The 20,798-nt window shown below is 40.8% G+C and overlaps 1 protein-coding gene across 1 annotated transcript in view; it reads right to left on the bottom strand.

Moving 5' to 3' along the window:
* TLL1 (tolloid like 1) overlaps nucleotides 1–20,188 on the bottom strand; it is a 125,786-nt gene extending 105,598 nt beyond the window's left edge. Inside the window, exon 1 of the mRNA XM_059844491.1 lies at nucleotides 19,640–20,188. Within this exon, the coding sequence (XP_059700474.1) occupies nucleotides 19,640–19,901 (262 nt within the window). The 5' untranslated portion in view covers nucleotides 19,902–20,188. The remainder of the gene's footprint in view (nucleotides 1–19,639) is intronic.
* Nucleotides 20,189–20,798: the final 610 nt, after the last annotated feature.

Raw genomic sequence — 20,798 nt, 5'->3', positions numbered from 1 at the left:
GAGGAAGAACAAAGGAATACTCAATGCCTCAGGGAATTGCCATATTCTCTCTTTTAGCAAAGAGATAAAATCCTGGAAGATTCTGCCAGAGATGCAGAACAGCACCTGCATCCAACCCCATACCCTCAGAAAATTCAGTGATGTTTTCACTTATTTGCAATTGTTGCTGGTGAATTGGGGCTTGAAGAAGAAACTGCAGCATAAAGGAGCAGATGGAAACCCCAGAACAGCAGATGAAGAACTGCCAAGAGTGACTGAGGTGAAACAGAGCCAAATATTTTTATCAACTCCTAAAAGAAGACGTTTTTGGTAGTGAGATCAGAAGCTGAGCAATCACACCAAATTATGCTCCAACCTAAGATGAAAGTTTTAGTCTTGTTCTTCCAGCCAGTATAAACAACAAAAGAAAAGAAAAACATAATAGGAACTTTTCTAAATATATTGAACAAAACCAGAGACTACCTTATAACTTGCAAGCTCTAGAAGGGAAGTCCACTGGAAAACAAAATAATACTGGATAAATACACAGCAATTCTGTTTCACAAAGGTGAATGTGGTTTGTAAGATTAAAGTTATTTTTCTGTTACTGTTTTTGGTTGTGTTTTTTGTGCTGATGGAAGGCAAAGGTCAAATCTACACTAAAGAAACTTTACCTGATTATTCAGAAGTCAGGGTTCAAGCTTTTATTTGTTGCTGTTTCCATTAACAAAACCACGTCTTGGGCAAACTGAAAGGTGATGCCTGGTTCCAGACTACTGGTGCACAACAGCCTGACTCCATGAGGTGCACTCCTGGGAAGGATGTCTGTGATGGGCTGAGAGGGCAATAAAAGCTCTCAGAGACTGTTCAGGAATTAATGTGCCTAACTAGAAAAGAAACAAACAAAATTGACCTGTCCAAATTCTCATTCACCAAAAGCAAATTTAAAAGATTCTGTTCCAGCAATATTCCCCTAAAAGATGAGGAGACAGAAATCCTGGAATTCATTAATACCTCTGTTAAACATTTTAACAGACAAACCTAAAAGGGCTCTGTATATAGACAAGAGCCTTTTAATAATTAAAAAAAAAATAAGTATTTATTGTTTGTCAACAACAAAACTACATATTGTCCTGAGTGGAAAAGGAGGAGGACCAGTGTGGAAGAAAAAATGTCTTTTGAAACTGAGAAGCTGTAACAGTCAAATTTGAACATGAAACTGTCTGGAAAAGTGATTAAACCATAGGGAGAGACCCGTATGCTTTAGAATATGCCATTTGTACCAAAACCTGTCCCTGACATGCAAAAAGAGGGACCAGCTGTGTGTGGAACCATTTAACTGGGCTATAACAAATTCTAGCTTTTCTAGGAATTACCCAGCAACTGCACAGCAAAGGCATCATTTCATTTTCCCTCTGCCATCCAGCTTCTCACCCTCCTACAGCTCATCCCAGCCTGTTACTCAGTCCACACCTTTTTTCCATGCTCAAGCTTTAAGAGGCTGAGCAACAGGAACTGCTTTCCACAGTGCCAAACCCTCACAGCTGCCACAAAGCCTCAGATTTACGGTGATTTCTTCTTACTCCATTTTAACCTCTGTATATCAGGGAACTGGAGTCCCCTGAGAGCATTTTCATGGGGCACTGGCAGCAGGCAGCACAGGCATGTTGCGTGCTGCTGCTGAAAGCCAAGACACACAGCTAGATCTGAGAGCAAGACCCTAAGTGACAGATATGACACAGGAACAGGCAGCTGTTTCACTGGTTACCTTGCTTCCCATACTGCAACTGAAGTTTTTGCAGAATCAGAGTTGGAAGGGACCCACAAAGACTGAGTCCAACTCCTGGTGCTGCACAGGAACACCCTAAGAACCACACCACGGATCTGAGACCACCGTCCAGGCTTGGTGCTCTGACCACTTCCCTGGGGAGCCTGTCCCAGTGCCCAGCCACCCTCTGGGTGAGAAAGCTTTTCCTAAACCAACCGAAAGCTACCCTGACACAAGCTCAGGCCATTCCCTCTGGTTCTGTCACTGGTCACCAAGAGCAGAGACCAGTGCCTGGCCTTCCCCTCACCAGGAGGTTGTAACTGCAGCAAGGTCTCTCAGTCTCCTCTTCTCCAGGCTGAACAGACCAAGGGGCCTCAGCTACTTGGAACACTGAAACAGCTTGTTCAGGTGACCAAGTAATTTATATCCTTCTCCCTTTATGAACATTTTCACTAGTACTTGCAGGTCACTTTGGAATGGCTTGTTTTGTAATAACACAAGCTTCTATACCACAAACATTTCTGCAAGTACAGAAAATGGTTTGAAAAACATAAAAAGACATACTTTGTTCCTAGGAAAAATCTGCATAGTGCGTAGATCAGTAAGCTTTTAAAGCAAGTCATCTTCAAATATAAAGTACCCCCATACAGATTTTATTTCCCTAAATTTAATATTAGATTGTTCCAGTAAAGTGGCTGGCAAACGCTTCTGTAAGATTTTACCTACTTTTCATTTACCTTACCAAATTACATTAAACCTTCACAATTAAAACTCGAGTTCATGCACTTCTTCAGGTTACAGTTTATCTATCACACTGCATCCATGTCAACATATACTGCAGCTAGATGTTCCAGCACCCTCAGTTTAAATGACCTTATGGAGCTGACTGAGAGTGAAGTCTTGCTTTGTAACTACATTACGTTCATTTTGACAGCACAAATTAAGCAGACATTTTATAACCAAGACTTGCTGATGCTTTAGTACAATAAGTATCTCAAGTCTAAGTTGATGATCTAAAAAAAATTCAAACTGCCACAGCTACCCAAATATATAAGAATTTAAACAAAACGTCATTTATATAAGAAACAACTGGAAAAAGAATTTGAGAATTATCCAGTTTCTTGCTATTCTTCTAGCTTTGCTGCTGAACAGAAACTTGACAGATCTAGTCAGGGCAAACTTTAACAACCTCCTTCAGGCAGTCCTCTTTGGGAATATTTTTAACTCAGTTTATACCTACAAGCCTGTGATGCACTGGCAAGCTTTCCTCACAGTCACGTCACTGGGTGCACCAATGTTGCATTTTATTGCTAGCTATATCCACACCAAATCAATCTATAGGCCAGACTACATAAAGAAACACTACTCCCTCTCACACACTGGCAGTACCCTTTGTCTATTAAAGACCTACTTTCTCCCACATTAGTGTCAGAAAAACATCAAGAAGAAACTCTGTACAAACTTTATCTCAGAGAACGCTTTGAGGGAAAAAAACAAAAAAAAGTAAAACACAAAAAACTTAGGAAAGCAAAACTCCATGGAGTAAATCATAGATGTGATATGAAATCCTTAGACAAATGTTACATAGTGAATAGAGATATTAAACAGCTAAATAATATGATGATATGCAATAGTGGTAAAACATAAATACACTGGAGTCCTTAAAAGAAACCTTCAATACTGGACCCAAATCCTTACTTCAAAAGTCAGGATGAAAATAATATAAGTAGTTGAGCCAAATTCTGTCCTGTTTGAAGGACAACAGCAGAATCTGCTAGCTTCTAACTTTTTCTCAGAAAGAACATCTACATTTAACTATAGGAATTCATTTAGACCACAGAAGGTGAGAGGAATTCCTCTTGCACAAAAAATAAAAATACAGTGAATTAAATAAACACAGAATCAAAAGAACTTGGAAATACATATTTACAGTGCCTTCTGCACCATTAGTGTTGCCTCTCCTCAAAAAATCCTCTTATGCAGGAGGGTGGGGCTTTTTTTTTGTTTTTCATTTGTCATGTGTAGCTACATACCCTTCTTAAAATAACCAGAAATTCTTAACTACAGACACTGAAATACACACCCGTGTTAACAATACAAATCAGTGTTTCTGCACTGTGTTAGTTGAAATCTTACATTTTGTGCTATGAGTGCAAAGGATGAGGAACTTTGGGTGGCATCCTAACAGTGACTCCCTGAAAACTGTGGCCAGGCACAGCAGTCTCTCCTTCTTCTTCTGAATCAGGAGGAGATAGGAAAAGGATATCTGGGAGAGAACTCTTAGGTGCAACAGAAAGAACAAGGTTGTATTGCTGCTCAGGGAGGGGAAGCAACGGGAATAAATGAGATCTCCCAACTTTCAGCCTTCAAAATCATGACCTTAATATCAATAAACTGCCATAAAAAAGGAACTCCCTGCTTTCCTCCTGCAGCCAACAGATAGAAAAGTCCATCCACTATGCCTCTACTAGTGCCAAGTCTCAAAATGCACAGGTATCAAATCTGGGACCACTGATTGTCAGACATGGGCATTAAAAAAAAAATTAGAAAGCATTTAGCTGCCTATACAAAGGAGTCTGAAGATAGACTACAGGATAGATTGGCATGATGAGCATAACCCAGCACTTCTGCTCCCTTGGTAAAAAAAAAAAATCAGTGAGCTCAGCATCAAGCCTGTATGGCACAATTGCATCCCCACAGATGAAGCTGACAGCTGTTTCAGTGGCAGAAGCATTGTTTCACACCACCCTCTGTGCTGGTACACCATCAAAGTCATGCAGAGTAAATTCAGGAAAGCCTGAACAAGGAATACACAGTAAAAACTATGAGACAAACTAACAGGGGAAAACAAAACAAAAAGAAGCTGAACAAACCAGAGCCTGATCAATATTTTCTTGTTGAAATATACCAGTGTCATTAAGCATTTTCTGTACTTTTTTCCAAGTATGCCCAACATTTCCAGCTGGACAGCTGCTTGTCACCCTTGAAAAATGACAGATACAGAACACTAACTATGGTAAGCATTTCCCTGATCCAGAGAGCTAAGAATATATTTCTTCTTGGATGCAAAACAAGACAAAATTTATTAAACACTGTCCCATATATCTTCTGTTATAGAGAAAGGCTATTGGGAAATGGTGTATATTTTGCCAAGTTTCCTTTGAGTCAGCTGCGAGGTTCTTACTTGCCAAATGTAGTTAAGATAGAAAGTATAGAAACTGACAGTTACTATAGTATAGTAACAACTGAAGCAAAAGTTTGGTGCTGCAGCTTTAATTAAAATCAGAGCTAAGAGAAGATAGTGAAAGTTTTGGGGGCTAATATGTATGTTAAAGAAACGTACCAAAGACCAGAAATAAAAAAAAGAAAAATTCTTTAAACTCCTCTCTATGCATAGAAGATGCATCATCTACCACACTTAGTAAGATATCTGAAATTTGTTTTATTCTATACACAAAAATCTTTACTACCTTATTTTTATACTTTGGAATAAAAGTAATAAAATAATTTTGGCACATAAACACTAGTTGATGTGCTAAAACTGTTGGAAAGAAACATAAAATTAGTTATTTAGTTGAATGCATGTCTAAAAGTGTCTTACTTTACACATGTTTCTGGTAGATTTTACAAGGCTTGCCACGCTGTTTTCATTGTAGTAAAATCATTTACCAAATAGGAAAATCCTAACATACTTGCAGTTCTTTAGCATCCCATGGAAGCTTAAATTAATAAAATGTAAACGCATCGCTTGGTCTCTATCACAAAAAGATTTTTTCAAGATGTACAAAAGGACACCTGAAGCATTACAGTATTCCTGGACTTCCTAAAATTCTCTCCACCAGCCCCAAGGAACTACAGCAAGTACCCTCCAGACTCAGGGGGGAGCTGCAGGATTTATTCCGGAGCATGGTGTGGCATGCAGCCAAAGGAGTAATTTAGCAGAGTTTTTGGCCAAGCAGGAAAGTGTTCCACTTCTTCTGCCATTCATTGAGACCCACGAGGAAACTGAGACAGGAAGTCAGACTTCCAGATAATCGGAGTGTTCCTAATGATGTCCTTTGGCTCACAGCACAGAACAGTTCCTCTATGCTCCCCCTTGCTACAACATCTTCTCTCCATATAATTTCCTACTGTAAAGGGGGAATGACAACAACAGCTTTTAAAATTAGTTTTTCTTTACACCCAATTCAAAGAGCCTGGTTAAACTACATGGATTATCTGCTTCTAATTGTGTATTAACAACAACTATTTGTTTGCTTTAAAACAGCTGATTATGCTTGGGAATTCACTTTAATATGATTCTCCCATTGCAATACCTGCACATATAGATAGACAGATAAAACAAAACACCAAAACTAACAGTTACCGCCATAATTACCCAGTTATCTCTTGACTTCACTGTAATGGATTGTTGAAAAAATACACCTCCAGTAAGTTTCAGTAAAGTGACCCTAAATACAATTTTTCTTCAGCCTTAAGTTCTGATTTCATTAAGGTGAACGCCACCACGCCATTCATCTCACTAGAAGTAACAAGAGATCCTAAGAGGAAGTACAGCCTGAGTGAAGAGTTCAGCCTCATAGGTTGCAGCACATAAAGCATTTAGTATTCGTACATAAATGTGCCAGGACACAAAAATCAGATAAAAAATGAAAACACTACTTTATCACAAAGGGAAAGAAACCCAAAACACAGCACCTTCACTGGCTGCTGTGGGTCCCTGCCCAGTGTACAGTGCACATCATGGCCTATCCAACACAACCCAAGCTCTGTAACACATCATTGCTGCAAGGTTCTTCCACATCCCACCTGCTGGATCTGCTGTATCCCACAGAAGGATACAAGGCAGTGCTATTTTAGCTAGGACAGTCCAAAGAGACAAAATTGAAAGTCTGCAAGGAAGGTAGCTACCTTTTCTTAGACTAATCTCACAGAAAGAAAAAGCATAACAAACTTTCTGACACAAAATCTTTATAAGCCAAGGCATTTCACCAGGTGTAAGAGCTACTGAACAATCCACAGCAGTGTCCAAAAGCAATAAACAAAAGATCTGTGCAAGAGCAATTAATCCATATTTAACTGAACAAGAGGTTGGAACAAACTACCACTAGGAATTTCAATATGTGTATCACTAATTAAAAGTTACTACTTTAGCAGCAGATAAACTACAGGGAGCAGTTTGATCTGCAAGAAAAAAGTCCTCACAGAAATTTCTGCTGGAAATCCTCCATGGCTGCAGAAGTCTCAGTACAGTATAATTTACCTATCATTTGCATCTCATTTTTCCCTGATTACCTGGCTTTCCCTGACAAATAACCCATTCTCTATGATTTCTCTAAGCACCTATCCAGCCTTAAACACAGATACCTGTGACTCCTCAGGCAACAAGCAGGAAGGGAAACTAAGTCCAGAAGCGATTCTCAAGAGGGCAGGAAGGAAAGATGCAGTGTTTGTTTGGCTGTGCCCTTGGGGGCAAGGAATCCCAGTAGCTCCTTTAGTGCAGGAGCAAATCTTGCACATTGTCCTTTCCAATGGACAGCCAGCTGTACAAAGGATTTATTTCCATATCAGTACAGCATAAAATGAATCACAATTGAGGAATCACACAAAGAATGGGAATATTAGCTATTTTCATTAGCACTTGCAAGTGCATCCAAAATCTTATCTAGGACTTCGCTAATTTTGGTGACACATTATCTGCTTGTTGGAAGGAGAAAAAACATTTCTCCACCGATAAAACCTAGGATACTTTAGGTCAATGAAGACAAGCCAGATTATGTGAGCAGAAACCAAGGATCAAATAATTTTTCTTCTTCTATAAGATCATGTAGTTAGAATTAAGGATTACTATTTATGTTTATTTTTGTTGATTTTTTTTCCTTGTGGCTGTTAATTATTACCTTGTTCATAATTAGGAAAGACAAAATATTTGGAAAGATTTGATTGTAAGTGTGAGTAATTCAGGAAATTATTCATTTTCTTATACAAACTTGAACCTAGAATGTCTAGATCAATAAATCAGTAAAAATACATTATTGGTGATGGAATGCTATACCATAGACCAAATAAATCTAAGACACTTTATTAAAAATCTCAAAAAATAGCCAAGAAAAATTAATTTTGTCCAAGTTGATAAAGATTGTCATGACTTGAGCTGGGGCTCCACATTTTTGATTTAAAGCACCATAGAATAGCTTGCATTTCTCCCTAACATTCTAACTTTAGCTAAAAGATCTGCATATATCCATAAACACATTACTGATCTAGGAGGCATCTTTGTGTTTGGCTCTCTTCCATAATGCAAAGGGAAGCGTATGTTATAAATTCTCTTTACTCATGCTTCACTTGCGTAGACACACTGACTGTGATCCATCAGCACTACAATTCATATTTAATTCAGCTTCTTCCAAATTAAAGGTATTATGAATGAAAACATACAAAAGGCTTGGACTAGGTTTCTGTATTTTCACCTGTATTTCATGTGTGAAAATGTTTCATCCTCAAGAAAGCAGATAAAAAAATGGAAAAAAAACAGGACACCCCTCTCCTCCTCTCACTGCTCTCTACTGCACCTGCAATTTACTGATCAAAGCATCAAAAAGCTGTAGAAAGTTAATCTTTTCATGAGGGGGAAAGATTTTTCTCCTTACTTCTTTCCCTTACCTAGTTACTCCAGAAAACTCCATAACTAAAGCCAAGAACTTTCTTCAACAAGAATCGTCAGACAAATCTAGACTCATTTATCACCTGCAATTCTGACTCTGGCCATGATTTAAGTTCAACACACTGAAGAAACAACATCAGAAAGAAAACACAAGTTTTCAAAACACGAAAGTAACAAACAATGTGGTTAAATGCAAGATTTGCATAGAGTTAGGCTGTGTTGTAAGGTTACTTAGTTCTATACCACAACCTAGAGCTTTTCCAATCCATCCAAACTACACACAGCTGTGGAGGAAAAAAATACTTTCTGCTCCCTTCTTATTTTGCCATTAGCTAATTCTTCAATTTAATAAATAAACGGGAACACTAGTACACCTGTGTTGTCATCGTATTGCAAAGCTCTCATAGGTTCTCGGTAATTTCTCATGGGCAGCTCCTCACAGCACTGACTCCTTCACAGCACAGCCAACAAACTGCAGCTCTCCTCACAGCACAATAAACAAACCCCAACTCTCTCCTCAACCAGCTAGCCTGCTCTTCTTACTGGACACAGCTCTGGCCTGTTAAGGGCAGGCCTGTTCCTAATCTTTGGTGATTAGTACAGCTGCAACTCCCCAGGTGTGAGACTACCTTCTGCACTATCTTTATTTTCTTACATTCTATCCCTCCACACACTTGATCCTCCTAGTTTTCTAAGATCTCTTTCTCTCCTAGCAGCCTCTGGATTAGAAAATGTGTTAAATTGGGGATATTGCAAATCACTCAAGATTTCAGTGCTTTGATTGTAATTGAAGATTTCAGGACTTGTCAAACTACACCTAATGGTACATGATTGACACCAGTTTCACATGCCTGCTGTATTTTGTAACAAATGGCTTCTTATCTTTGCCTTTACATTTCTTGAAATTATACAGATAAGGAACTGTATATGCAACTGCAACCATCATGTTTATCAGCATCTTGAGCCATTTATCAGATTGCCCAATTAATAGAGTATTCAGCTGTGACAGGAAGAAACCTAAGTCTAAAGGTTGAGAAATTGTTGCAGTAATCAAAATCCAGTCTTATCCTGCAGCTTCTCATAAAGGGAAAAAAGAGAAAATCAGATGCTCTTCAAGCTGCTGGATTTTTTCACACCCCAGTCCAGCAAGAAAGAACCTGTAATCACAAGGTCACTGAATGCAAGATTTCATGATAGTCTCGTGTTAGTGATGACAACTTCAGAAACTGGGGCAAAAATCCAAGTGCCTTCGTTGATGTGCCTGCAAAGCATGTGAGCACATGCATACAAGTACACAGAAGTGAATTAGTCAGCTCTGCCTATTACTTATTCACCTATAAACAGTACCTCTAAAGTAATTGGAAACACTCACACTGAGTCCAATGGCCTCTAGGTCAGATTTACAGACAAGTTACCTTGGCATTTATAAGTGGGGGAAAAGCAAAAAGAAGAAAAGCATCCACACAATCTGTACACATGACTTCAAAGAGCCTCTCTAGATAGTTCTACAGGCATGTAGAACTACATGCTTCCATGGTAGCTCCTAAGGTAGTCAGGTGACTGTGTGCACATGTGGTTTACAGATAAATGTGTACAAGTGCTCCACTGGATCCATACTGACAATCTACAAACACAGCTAAATGCAGTTTTCTTCTTCTATGCCTGCATATATTCATTTTCACCAGCTATAGTTGGTCAGTGTGTTTACAGTGATATTGAGCTTTGAAATTCATTCACATCCCAAAATAGCTAAATTGCATTTATCTTTTAGGCATGCTACAAGACATGAGTTTTTGAAATGGCACTTAGGGAGGGCTGAGGAACAAAGGAACTGCAACACTGGATCATATCCAAGGTCCTGTCTTTGACAGCAGTCACCACCAGCTGCTTCACAGAAAGAAACAAGAATTTGCACTAGGTAGACAGCATAATCTTGCCACATGTTGGGGTTCATCCTTGTTTCAAGCTACTAAATACTGGCTTGAACTCTGAAGCCTGAGGTATATATTCACTTGAAAATCATTATTGTTACCATTACTAAATATCAGCCCTCCAGATACCCCTGCTACCTATGTAAATGTCACATCATATATCCAAATACTGACTCCATGGAATTCTTTAGCAGATTTCAATCTAAAAAAAAGTTGCATAAAATCCCCACATCTCCTAGTCTCTGTTTTGAATTTTCTACTTCAGAATTAAACAGACTAATAGAAGTAGAAACAAATATCTTCTATTTTATCCTCTTGTAGAATTTCTGAAATTGTTCATGTTTATCATATTCTTTCTCTTTAATTTTCTCTTTGCTAACTTGAACATCTTTTTACCCTGTTTTCATTAAACAGTGTTTCCAATAATGCAACCTTGGAGGAAATAAATCCCCATGCAAGCCTAAAGGTTTATTGCCTGTTTTTCTTTAAGATCTTCTTTTCCAAGCATAAAAGATTAATCTCTGTAAGTTATCAGAACACAATGCAGTTATGGCATATCAGTAACAAGAGAAAAAGGATTCCACAACCCAGTCCTGAATCAATAGTCTTGAAGAGTTCCATAGTTAAAGACTGAGTAGTTTATATTATGACAAAGGGATGGACTGATGGACATATCAAAGATCCTGGTACTAAAATGAAGGTCATAAAAAATGGGTAACATGCCTTCAACATGGTGCTGGCAATTTTTCATAGAACACCATGCTCTTCATTAGAAAAGGGCTAAGCATATTGCCTTAACATAAGATACCTAATTTATCCATTTGCCTATACATATATACAAGGAATGAATTATAAGTATGGAAACAGCTGTAAAGTAAAACAGTTGTAAAGTGTGGCATAACCTACCTACAAATAAAGCTGAAGTAAGAGCACAATTGTAAGAGTAATGTTGAGTAAGGGAAAAAAGCAAGTACAAGTGAAAAAGAAGATGTATGCTAATTTGTTATAAATATAAGGACATTTTACCAGATGGAGAAATTGGGCAGTTCATCGTCATGTTCTCACACCCGTAGAGTTGTTCTAAAACTACTCCTCATGAAAGCAAATATAATTCACTATGCAAGTAAACTGTTTAAATAAATCTTGGTATTATATAAGAGCCATCTCAAATTATTTTCTTTGCTTATCTGAATACATCATCTGGAAACATGAGAAGTTCTGCCTTTTGGCCACTCTTTGGACAATCACTGTGCCCTAAGCAAAATTCTTTATCGACTTTTGGGAAAGTGGAAAAGTGTTGAAAGTCTTTAGTGCTACAATGCCCATGACAGCAAGAACGCACCTAACTAGCACCTATTAAAATATCAGACACCAATAAAATGTATTTATTTTTTTTATAACAATTACACTTTTTATTAGGAATATATTTAACTGCTGCTATCAGCATGAAAATCATGTCATTCATCTGCGCAACTACTGCGATACAACCTCCCCAGCTGATGTCCTTGTCCCCTCACTTCTTACAAGCACTGATACTAAAGTTCCACCATGCAATTTACAATATCCAGGAATCACAACGTGGCTGGAGGTACTGGCCCCTTTCAAATGCAGCAATGTGTCTCTGTCATTCAATTTTTGTAGGAAAAGACATGAAATTCACAAGGACAGCAAGACAGAGAATTTCCAAAGTCAGATTTAAATGTGCTGAAAATGAATTTTAAAATAAAAATACTTCCTTTGCAATTTTGCGTCCTGATTTTGCTGATTATTTCCTGATCAGGCACCACTAATGACCATCAAAATGAAGGAAAAAACTTCAAAATCAATTCTAGTCAATTATTGATGGACCTTTTTATCATTAGAGTATATATAGCAAAGAAACTGGTTTAATAAACACTGCATATCCTATCAGGCATCGTATTTCACACACCTCAAGAAAAAATTAGGAGTTATTTTAGAATAATATTGATTTTTTGGCACTTTGGTCTTGAGAATCTCTGTTTCGTAATATTGAAGAGAAAACCCACAAACCTACATTTTGGAGCGTTATTGCTCCATAAGAGCTGTCTGATTGTGCTCAAATATTTTCAAACACCTGATACTCATAGTCACTCAACATTTGCACTTGCAGACCATTACTCGGGAAAAGCTTCCCCCAAAAACCCAAAAGTAAAAAAAAAAAAAAAGCCTTCTGGGAGTGTCTGAGTGGGAGCTGGCAGCCTGCAGGAGCAATCAGTCACATGGGTCACACACCAGCACTCTCTGCATATGTCCACAGCACAGCCTCCACCTTCACACTCCCCAGCTCAACCTGTTCTGCTGTGCTACTATTTATACAAAAGTAAAAACAAAAAGCCTTTACACTTCAAGTACTTAGAGTACTCCTGCTCCTGTTGGTCAGCAAGGGACTGTCTTCCCATCAAATCTTGATATTTAGGTAGCCCAAGCTAGGGAGCCCAGCAGAGAAAGAAGGTTCACGAATGCTTTCTGTGTAAACATTTGTAGCTGGATATTTCAGGACCGGCTGTGCAGTGCCTAACAGATCATGGCAGCCCACTGAGCATCCAGCACAGGGAGTCTGAGAACATGCTGGTCACACACAGCCCACTCATCTTTCTCCTCCTCCTCGTTTCCAGCTGTGCTCACAGGTGCCCAGTTTCTATCAGAGCTATCAAAGCACTAGAGGACAATGTTACAGAAAGCCTGACGATGAGCTAGAAGTTCTATTTGGAGGGAATAACTGATAATTGTAAGCAAGAGAATAACACATTGAGGGAAGAAAACAGGGAGGAGAAGAAGACCTGTCAGGCAGCACAAGGAAAAGCTGAAAAACAAGTGAAAAGTGGAGGGGGAATCCAGAAGCAAGCAAACTTGCCATAGTAACAATGAAAGAAGTTATAGGAAAAGAAGTAGAAGATACACAGCAGACACAGCGAATGAATATGCATTAAAACACATTAACAGATTGGCCATTAGCTCTCAGCCAAGAAAAATATCCTGACAAGACAGAACTAAAAATACACAAAGATTTCTCTAGTCACACTTTCACTTCTGTTACTCTGAAGAGATGTAGTAGGGAGGTGGAGAGAGGCTGCTTCTGGTTAAGAATGGGGGGTATAGACTGCATTCACTAATGACTGAAACAAGTAGGTTAGAAAGGTCCTAGAGGCTGAGAAAACTCTGAAAAACCCTATGAAATGCTGCTCATCCAACTGTAAGCTTTGAAAGGCCAAAACTTCTGTAGAAAAGATAAATTCTAACAGCAGTCTTACAGAGCATAATTTTGCTCTGTAAGTCTGCTGTTAGAATTTATCTTTTCTACAGATACATATTAAAGCCAAAAAATAAATATGAGAATATTTTTCTTAAATTAAAAGCCAGACTATAAAAAGCTATTTCAGTTTGAGCATAAACACATCTTGTCTAAACAAAGACTAGAGATTTCTTCCATTGTTCATTCACTGTTATTAAACTTAGACTACTATAATGCATCCAGGAAGGGAAAAAAGAAGTCTTCCTCTCCACAAGGTCCACTGTGCTTGTGAAAACCAGAAGTTAAGTCTCCAGTCTTACAGCTCTTCCATTTCACAGACCATCTGTCACCACCATGCACCACAGACATGACCTTCTCTCCAAAAAGAAGTGAATGAAATTATGTCATAAGCCTATCAACCCTATTGTCCAGAGGGGCAATCAGAATGACATAATGCAGATATCCAGGTGTGGTGAGTGTTTCAGAGTTTGCCTTGGGGACTTGATTCCAAGCTCAATTAGGTTTGTCAATTAGACTTGTTTTGCAGTGATGTAACACTGCTCCTTGCAGGTCACTCGTTCGACACACCGGATATGTATTCAGAAACAGACGCCTGTGGAAATTGGTCTGGACATGAAATTGAGCCTTTGGTGTGGAAGGACATTCACAAAGCTAGAACATAAAACATATTCATTTAATGTAGTTTTCCCAGAGTTTCATATTGAATTAATATTTTACATGAAGCTGAGGAGGAAAAGAACTTTTATGTTCTCACAAATCTCTTTCAAAGGTGTTGAGATACTACATTTAAGGGCATAAAAGATAAAGTAATGGTGGAGAATTCTGGAGGAAAAAAATATTTAAAAGCTAAATTTGTCGATAGTTTTATTTACCCTATAAGTTTATCCACAGCAGGATGAAAACCAGTTGGGAAGACTATTCAGAAAACTTGTTTCTCTTTCAGCTGCCTACACTATGCATTTACTACATGAACAGTCACAGTTCTGTCAATCTGGCAAGTGATATTAGCAGCACAACCCCTATATTAGTACAAACTGCACAACATAGCTTTAAGACTCTACTACAAGACTGAACTATAAATATGAAAGATCTTGATTACCTAAATCATGCAACAGATTCAAAATATAGAATCAGAGGTTTTAAGAATTCTCCTATTACCAGAATGCACAATTAGAATGCTTACAACTGAACACACGTCCCAGAGCACAAGAGGGGAACTAAAATAAAAATGGAGCAGTATAGAAAGCTGCTGCTACAATATCAGGAAACAATAGTTAGACTGCAGTTACAGATGACATTGTATAATAATTGTACTCAACATTTACCATCAATCTTTCCTGTTCAGCTATTTTACCAACAAAATATATTCTTAGGTTAGATGCTTCAGTGATGTGGGAAATACTAATTTCCCTGCTACATACAGTTCAAACTTGTACTATTATTATTATTGATAAAAGTGCAAAGTAAACAAACCAGCTCCTTAGATTCTCACAGGAGGGAGAAATGGACATATAAGGAGAGTCTGTCTTAATTTTCTCTCATTCTCAAGCAGGCAGGCATACACACATACAGAATTTGTTCTTAGTCAAATAACTGCATGCTAACCAACTTTCAAGGTATAAAGCCGTAAATTTAATTGCTTGCTTGCAATATTTTTTTTTTGACATTTTTATTTAGCTTCACTGAGGGGAAAAAAAATAAGAGCAATTCATGCATCATTTGAAAGGATAAAAATCCCAATTAACTGGGTTTTGGCAGGGGTAGTAATCCAAGCTAATAGCAGTGAAAACTGTAAAAGTTTCAGCAACATTCTCCTTGGGAGAATTTCTCCTAGTACAAGACAAAATTTCTAGTGCAAAGAAACTCCCCTTAAAAACAGGCCCACAAAAGGGAAAAATAATAGCCCAAGGAACTCAACTTCAAGCTTATTCTCCAAACCTTTAACATTTGTTTTAGGAAGTGAAATACCTCACAGAAGAAATGCTAAAAGAGACTTATCTGAGGACAGTCAGCTGTCCAGAGGCTGAAACAGACCTCAGCACTGTAGCTATACAACAGAACTGACTTCTTGCCTAATCTCCCACAGCTCATAGTATTTTAATTGGAAGACCACACCAGAGTACACCCACCTTTTTATTTGCTTTGCTTTGTTTTAGGAAAACAAAGTTGCTGAGAAAACAAAACAAAAGCCTTCAAAAAACCTTGAATATCAACTTAGTGCAGGCTATGAACAAGTATTAGAGGACGGAAAATTATTTTTCTAGCCATCTCACTCTCTATGTTTCTCAGCAGATATCCTGAATAAGTCATAAACTGTGTCAAGAATAGGAAAAAAAAAAAAAAAAAACTTCAAGAATCCACAAATAAATGCAGGTGCATGCAATCTGAAAAGTCTGGTGATGCCCCTTGAAATCTAACCCAGGATTTTCTTCTTTGGAATGATATCTGATTATACAAATGCTGATCTCTGTCCTTCTAGTACGGCATTCCCAGTTTCACATCTTCTGGCAAATTGCATCTTGAAGATGAACTAAGAATGCCTTACACTTGAACTCACAACGGTAAACACTGAGGGCAATATCCTGCAGAGAGACACAAGGAAATATCCGAGACATCAGAAGCTCAGAAACTGTGTTACATCACATCCCGCTGCTACAGTGTGCCAGGATTCTTGCTGGAAGGAGGAGTAGCGTGACCCAAAATTCACACACAGGTTAAAGGTCTGCAGACAAACCTACGGGAAACCACACAGCTCATCAAGTTCTTCTGCACAATGTCAACAGCTTCCTTCCAATGGTTGTCTCCCAACAGCACCACAGCATTTCTCCAGGCCCTTCTTTTCCCTGAAGCTCCAGGGCTCCCAGTGTGCTGGCTTTACTACTGTGACTGTGCTTTGGGGTTGCTGCATAAAATATCTGCTGTTTTAGATGCAAATGTCAACATCAGCTCCAGAAACACCTCCTAGTTCTACAGGGCATCTGACAAACATCGGTTATCTGTGGATTTTTCACAAAGCTGGAAATACTGTAAGAAAATGTACTTTTCAGCCTCTGTAGCATCCTGCACTGTGCTGCTCCTGGGAGTTTTAAGTCAAAGCAACAGTGTGATTCCAGGCACGTTCACTAAAATGATCCCTTCCTTGTGAAAAAGTTAAAACACACATATAGTACCTACAAAAAACCCCACAGAATACCCATAAATAACGCCTCAGAGGCTGTCACATTGTGTTTCTGGTAAACTCCTTCAGTTTTTTCTCAATAAAACAGGGAGAAAGGGACCTAGCAAGAGAACATTTATTCAACAGAAATAGGTATCTATAAGGAGCTATAGAATTGTAACTTCATCTAACTAAGGATCTCACTGCCTCATGTGCAGTGCTTTCTGTCACAAGATTGCAAATGTAGTGTACTCACTAAAAAACTAAGCAGCAAACACCACTCACTGGAGAAAATTTGAATGCAAATAACTTTGAAAATACAGGTGAAACAATCTTGCATCAGCATATTTGGGGTAGGTCAAATTATTCTAACATGTCTAAGTTTTGCACTGGTATCGCTGAAGTTTTTGAACTAGGTAAAACTATAAATTACTTTGGGCATTTGCTAAGCTGCAGAAACTCACTTATATCTGGTTCCTAACAGAAAACACTGACCCAACTGACCAGCCTGAACAGCTTAAAGAAAAAGCACTTTTACAGGCTCAGCTGCAGGCCCTCAAGATGCAGTAAAAGCAGGTGTTAATTATATCTACAAAGCCTGCATACCTTATCTCAGCAAGAATTCTCTTATTTTATCCTGTTTCCTTGCGCATAGAGTGACACACCAATTTGAGTGTGAACGTCTCACACCCCTGAGTGTGAAGCCTGGCTTTGTCCTTCTATAGGGCCTCACTGTGGAACCCATCCTAATGGCAGACATCAGTGAATTTACTCCTGGGAGCCCAAAACCCACCCCAGACGATGAGAGCTGACCTGGGGAGAACACACACTTGGGCTGTGCTGCTAAAAGAGGCTGAGCACCCACTGCTCCCAGCATCTTTGATCAGGCACTTTACAGGCTGAGATTAATGGAGCCTTTAAGGAAAGTCTAGCAGGAAAAGTAAACTGGGAAATACTCTTGGAGAATCAGTTTCATTGATATATACAGCTTTCAATTTTTTATTAAAAAATGATGGGTACATACCCAGTGTGCAGCATTGAGGTGCATTTTTATTTCTGAAGAACTACCACACACTAAGAAGCAAACCAAAAAAAAAAAAAAAGGCTTTTTTACTGGATAGACATCCTCAAAGTGACAGCTTTTAAGACTATGAGGAGCCACACACAGGTAACTCTTCATACACCTACCTATCTCTTGTCCCTAAGCGGCACAAGTAAGAACTTCAATAAAATGTTTCCATGGGCCAAATTTTCCAAACAAATGCCTCTTTCTCCAGGCAAAACAAAGTGATGGCAGAGAATTGGCAATGCAGATCAAATTGCAGTCTCCTACTGTTGTCTTTCTCTCATGCATAACCTCAAAACACTTAGTATCATGAATTATAATTGCTAATTATTCCCACTATGAAACAAGAATCCCACAGCAAACTGAGAGTAAACAGTCATTTCTCATTATATGAAATGATGCATATGAATCTTCTTAAATAATTACAAGCCAGAAGAAAAGAGTTCAGGTTAACAATGACCAGTTACTTATACTTATTTGTGAGTGTTAATTGAGGGAAAAATAATGTTTTGATTACAGTTGCTTCTGTTCTTTTTGAACTTGAACATTCTTCAGTTGTAAGCAAGTCAGACCTAACAATTCACACTTAGGAACCAAATATTTTTGTGATTAGAAAAACAGACTGTCTGCATATTTGGCATATATGTACACCACACATTCTCTTCAATAAATTAAAGAAAACCACATAGATATAGAGAACACAACCTTTGGCTGAACTAGTTTTCAGAATATAAAATAACTAATTAATGCAAAGGAGGCTGCTAGAAAACTTGATCACTTGTTTAACAGTAGAGCTGTTGGGAATGGACAACCAGTGTTGTTGATAACACCTTGGGGAGGATAAAAAAGCATCACCGAGATACACATGTCTACTGAAATACCAGTGAACCCGGTTCCTGAGGTCAGTTCTTGTTACTGATAACTTTAATGGGCGAAGAATTGTAAATGGCATTAAAGAAGCTGCAGTCCTAAATCAGCAGGATAAACATTCTAGAAAACCACTATACAAAGCGAGAAGAGGCTGTACCTCAGCTCTTCCCGCACAGTCTATCAGGCACCGAGCAGGCGGGAGGCACCACGGCACAGGCTGTGGAACACCAGCGCGCAGCACCACCAGCCGGGTTCTGGGAGCGGGACGCGCGGGCTGAAAGCCCGGCAGATAGTCACCACCCCCGCGCAACCCTCCCGCACTTATGGCATCCACCTCCACGGGGCGGCCGGCGGCCCACGGGAAGGGGTGCCCGGCCGGGGAGCGACAGGTTGGGAGGGAAGAAGGCGAGAGGGAGGCGGAGGCGGCACCCGCTCCCGCCGCGGGGGCGGGCAGGGAGGGCCCCGGGAGAAGCCACCACCCTCCGGAGGAGCCCGGCCGGCCGCTCCGTGTCCCCGGCTGGTGCTGTGGGGCGCAGTCCCGCCTCGACACCTTCGAGCCCCGCCGAAATGCTCTCTGCAACTTCCGCGGCTCCGGCGGCGCCGCGACCCGAGGGCTCCTCGGCCGGCACGACGCCCCCGGGACCGCGGAGCGCTGGCGGCCGGTCCAGCCCTGCCCGCCGCCGCGCCTCTCCCAGCCCAGCCGGAGACCGTAGGGAAGTAAGTGGGAAGTCCCAGAAAAGCAGGTCCCGGGTACCTCACCCAGCGAGGGCGGCTGGATGCAGGGCTCCGGCTGCGCTCGCCGCTGCTGCCCCGGGAGGGAGCAGGTGAGCCCGGGACTCCCCCCACACGCACCCCGCGTAAATAAAGCCGAGACAAAGTCACCATCTGGGGAGGGGGCGGGGAGCTGCATTAGACGTGGAAGTCACTTACCAGCTTTGCAAGGATCCTTATAATCTATCGCCTCGGCTTTATCCTCTTCAGTGAAATCGTAAGTGTAGTCATAATCGAGGCCAGAGCAGGAAGAAGGCTTCCCGCAGACAGTCCACCCGGCCAGCCACAGTGCCATCCTCCAGCAAAGCATCTTCATCCTCCCTCGGGCGGAGAGGTGGCGAGCAGGGCAAGGGTGAACTAGGCGGCCGGCTCTGCTGTCCACGCCGGCTTGGGAAAGGAGGGTAAGGGATGGAGAAACCATAGGTTTTGGGGGAGGTTGGTGTGTTTTTCCTTCTCCACCTGGAGGCTCTTCCAAGAGACGGTGCTCCCTAGGTAGCCCCAGTCAGACGGGTGCGACACAGAGTGAGGAGCATGAGCGTCGCTGCCCCCCCCTGCCCCCTCGCCGGGGTAAAGTCGCTGGGTGTGTGGGTGGGCGCAGGGGGTGGACTCAGTCCGGGAGATCCTGTCTGTCAGGGCTTCCCCTTGCCTCTGTCAAAACCCAGCCAAACTTCCCGCGGAGGAGGAGGCGGCTGCGGCGGCGGCTGCTGCTGCCCGCGTCCCGCTCCGCGCCCGGCCCGCGCCCCCCTGCGCGCCCGCCGACCGCCGCGCCACCGATCCCGGTCCCGCTGGTGCTGCCAGAAGATGGATCCGGGCTGCACATCAGCAAACTACCTCGGGGAGAGGGGGGAAAAGAGAAAGGAAAAAAAAAAAAAAAAAAAAGGAGGAAGGGAAGAAAAGGGAGCGGGGAGGAGGGAGAGGGAGGTGGGGTGCACTACAGCAAACCGCGGAGCTCTACTGATGGGAGGCAGCAGCTATGCTGGAAGGAGCAAAGTGTCAGAGTTTCGCCCCCCTCTGCACAAATACTCTAAGCGCTGTCTCTGTCCTGTCCCCCCTCCTCCGTCCCCCTTTAACTTACGAAAACCTTACAGGCAACTAACACACAGTCGTCAGCATCCTGCTTACTTATTCATACAGTCAGGGTCAGGATCCGGGCTGCTTCTGATCTGCTCCCTTGATAGTGTGTCTTATGGAAACACACGCGCATTCACTATACGCCTCTATCTCCATATAGCTTTCTCTCTAGATAAGCAGGGCATGGCATTTAAACAACAACAACAAAAGAATCGAGATCAGATAAAACAATGCACAGATCGACACC

Source organism: Haemorhous mexicanus, chromosome 4 (assembly GCF_027477595.1).
Source record: "Haemorhous mexicanus isolate bHaeMex1 chromosome 4, bHaeMex1.pri, whole genome shotgun sequence".
NCBI classification, from domain to species: Eukaryota; Metazoa; Chordata; class Aves; order Passeriformes; family Fringillidae; genus Haemorhous; species Haemorhous mexicanus.
The sequence above is the reverse complement of the archived record's forward strand: the minus strand, read 5'-3'. Positions and strand labels throughout refer to the sequence as shown.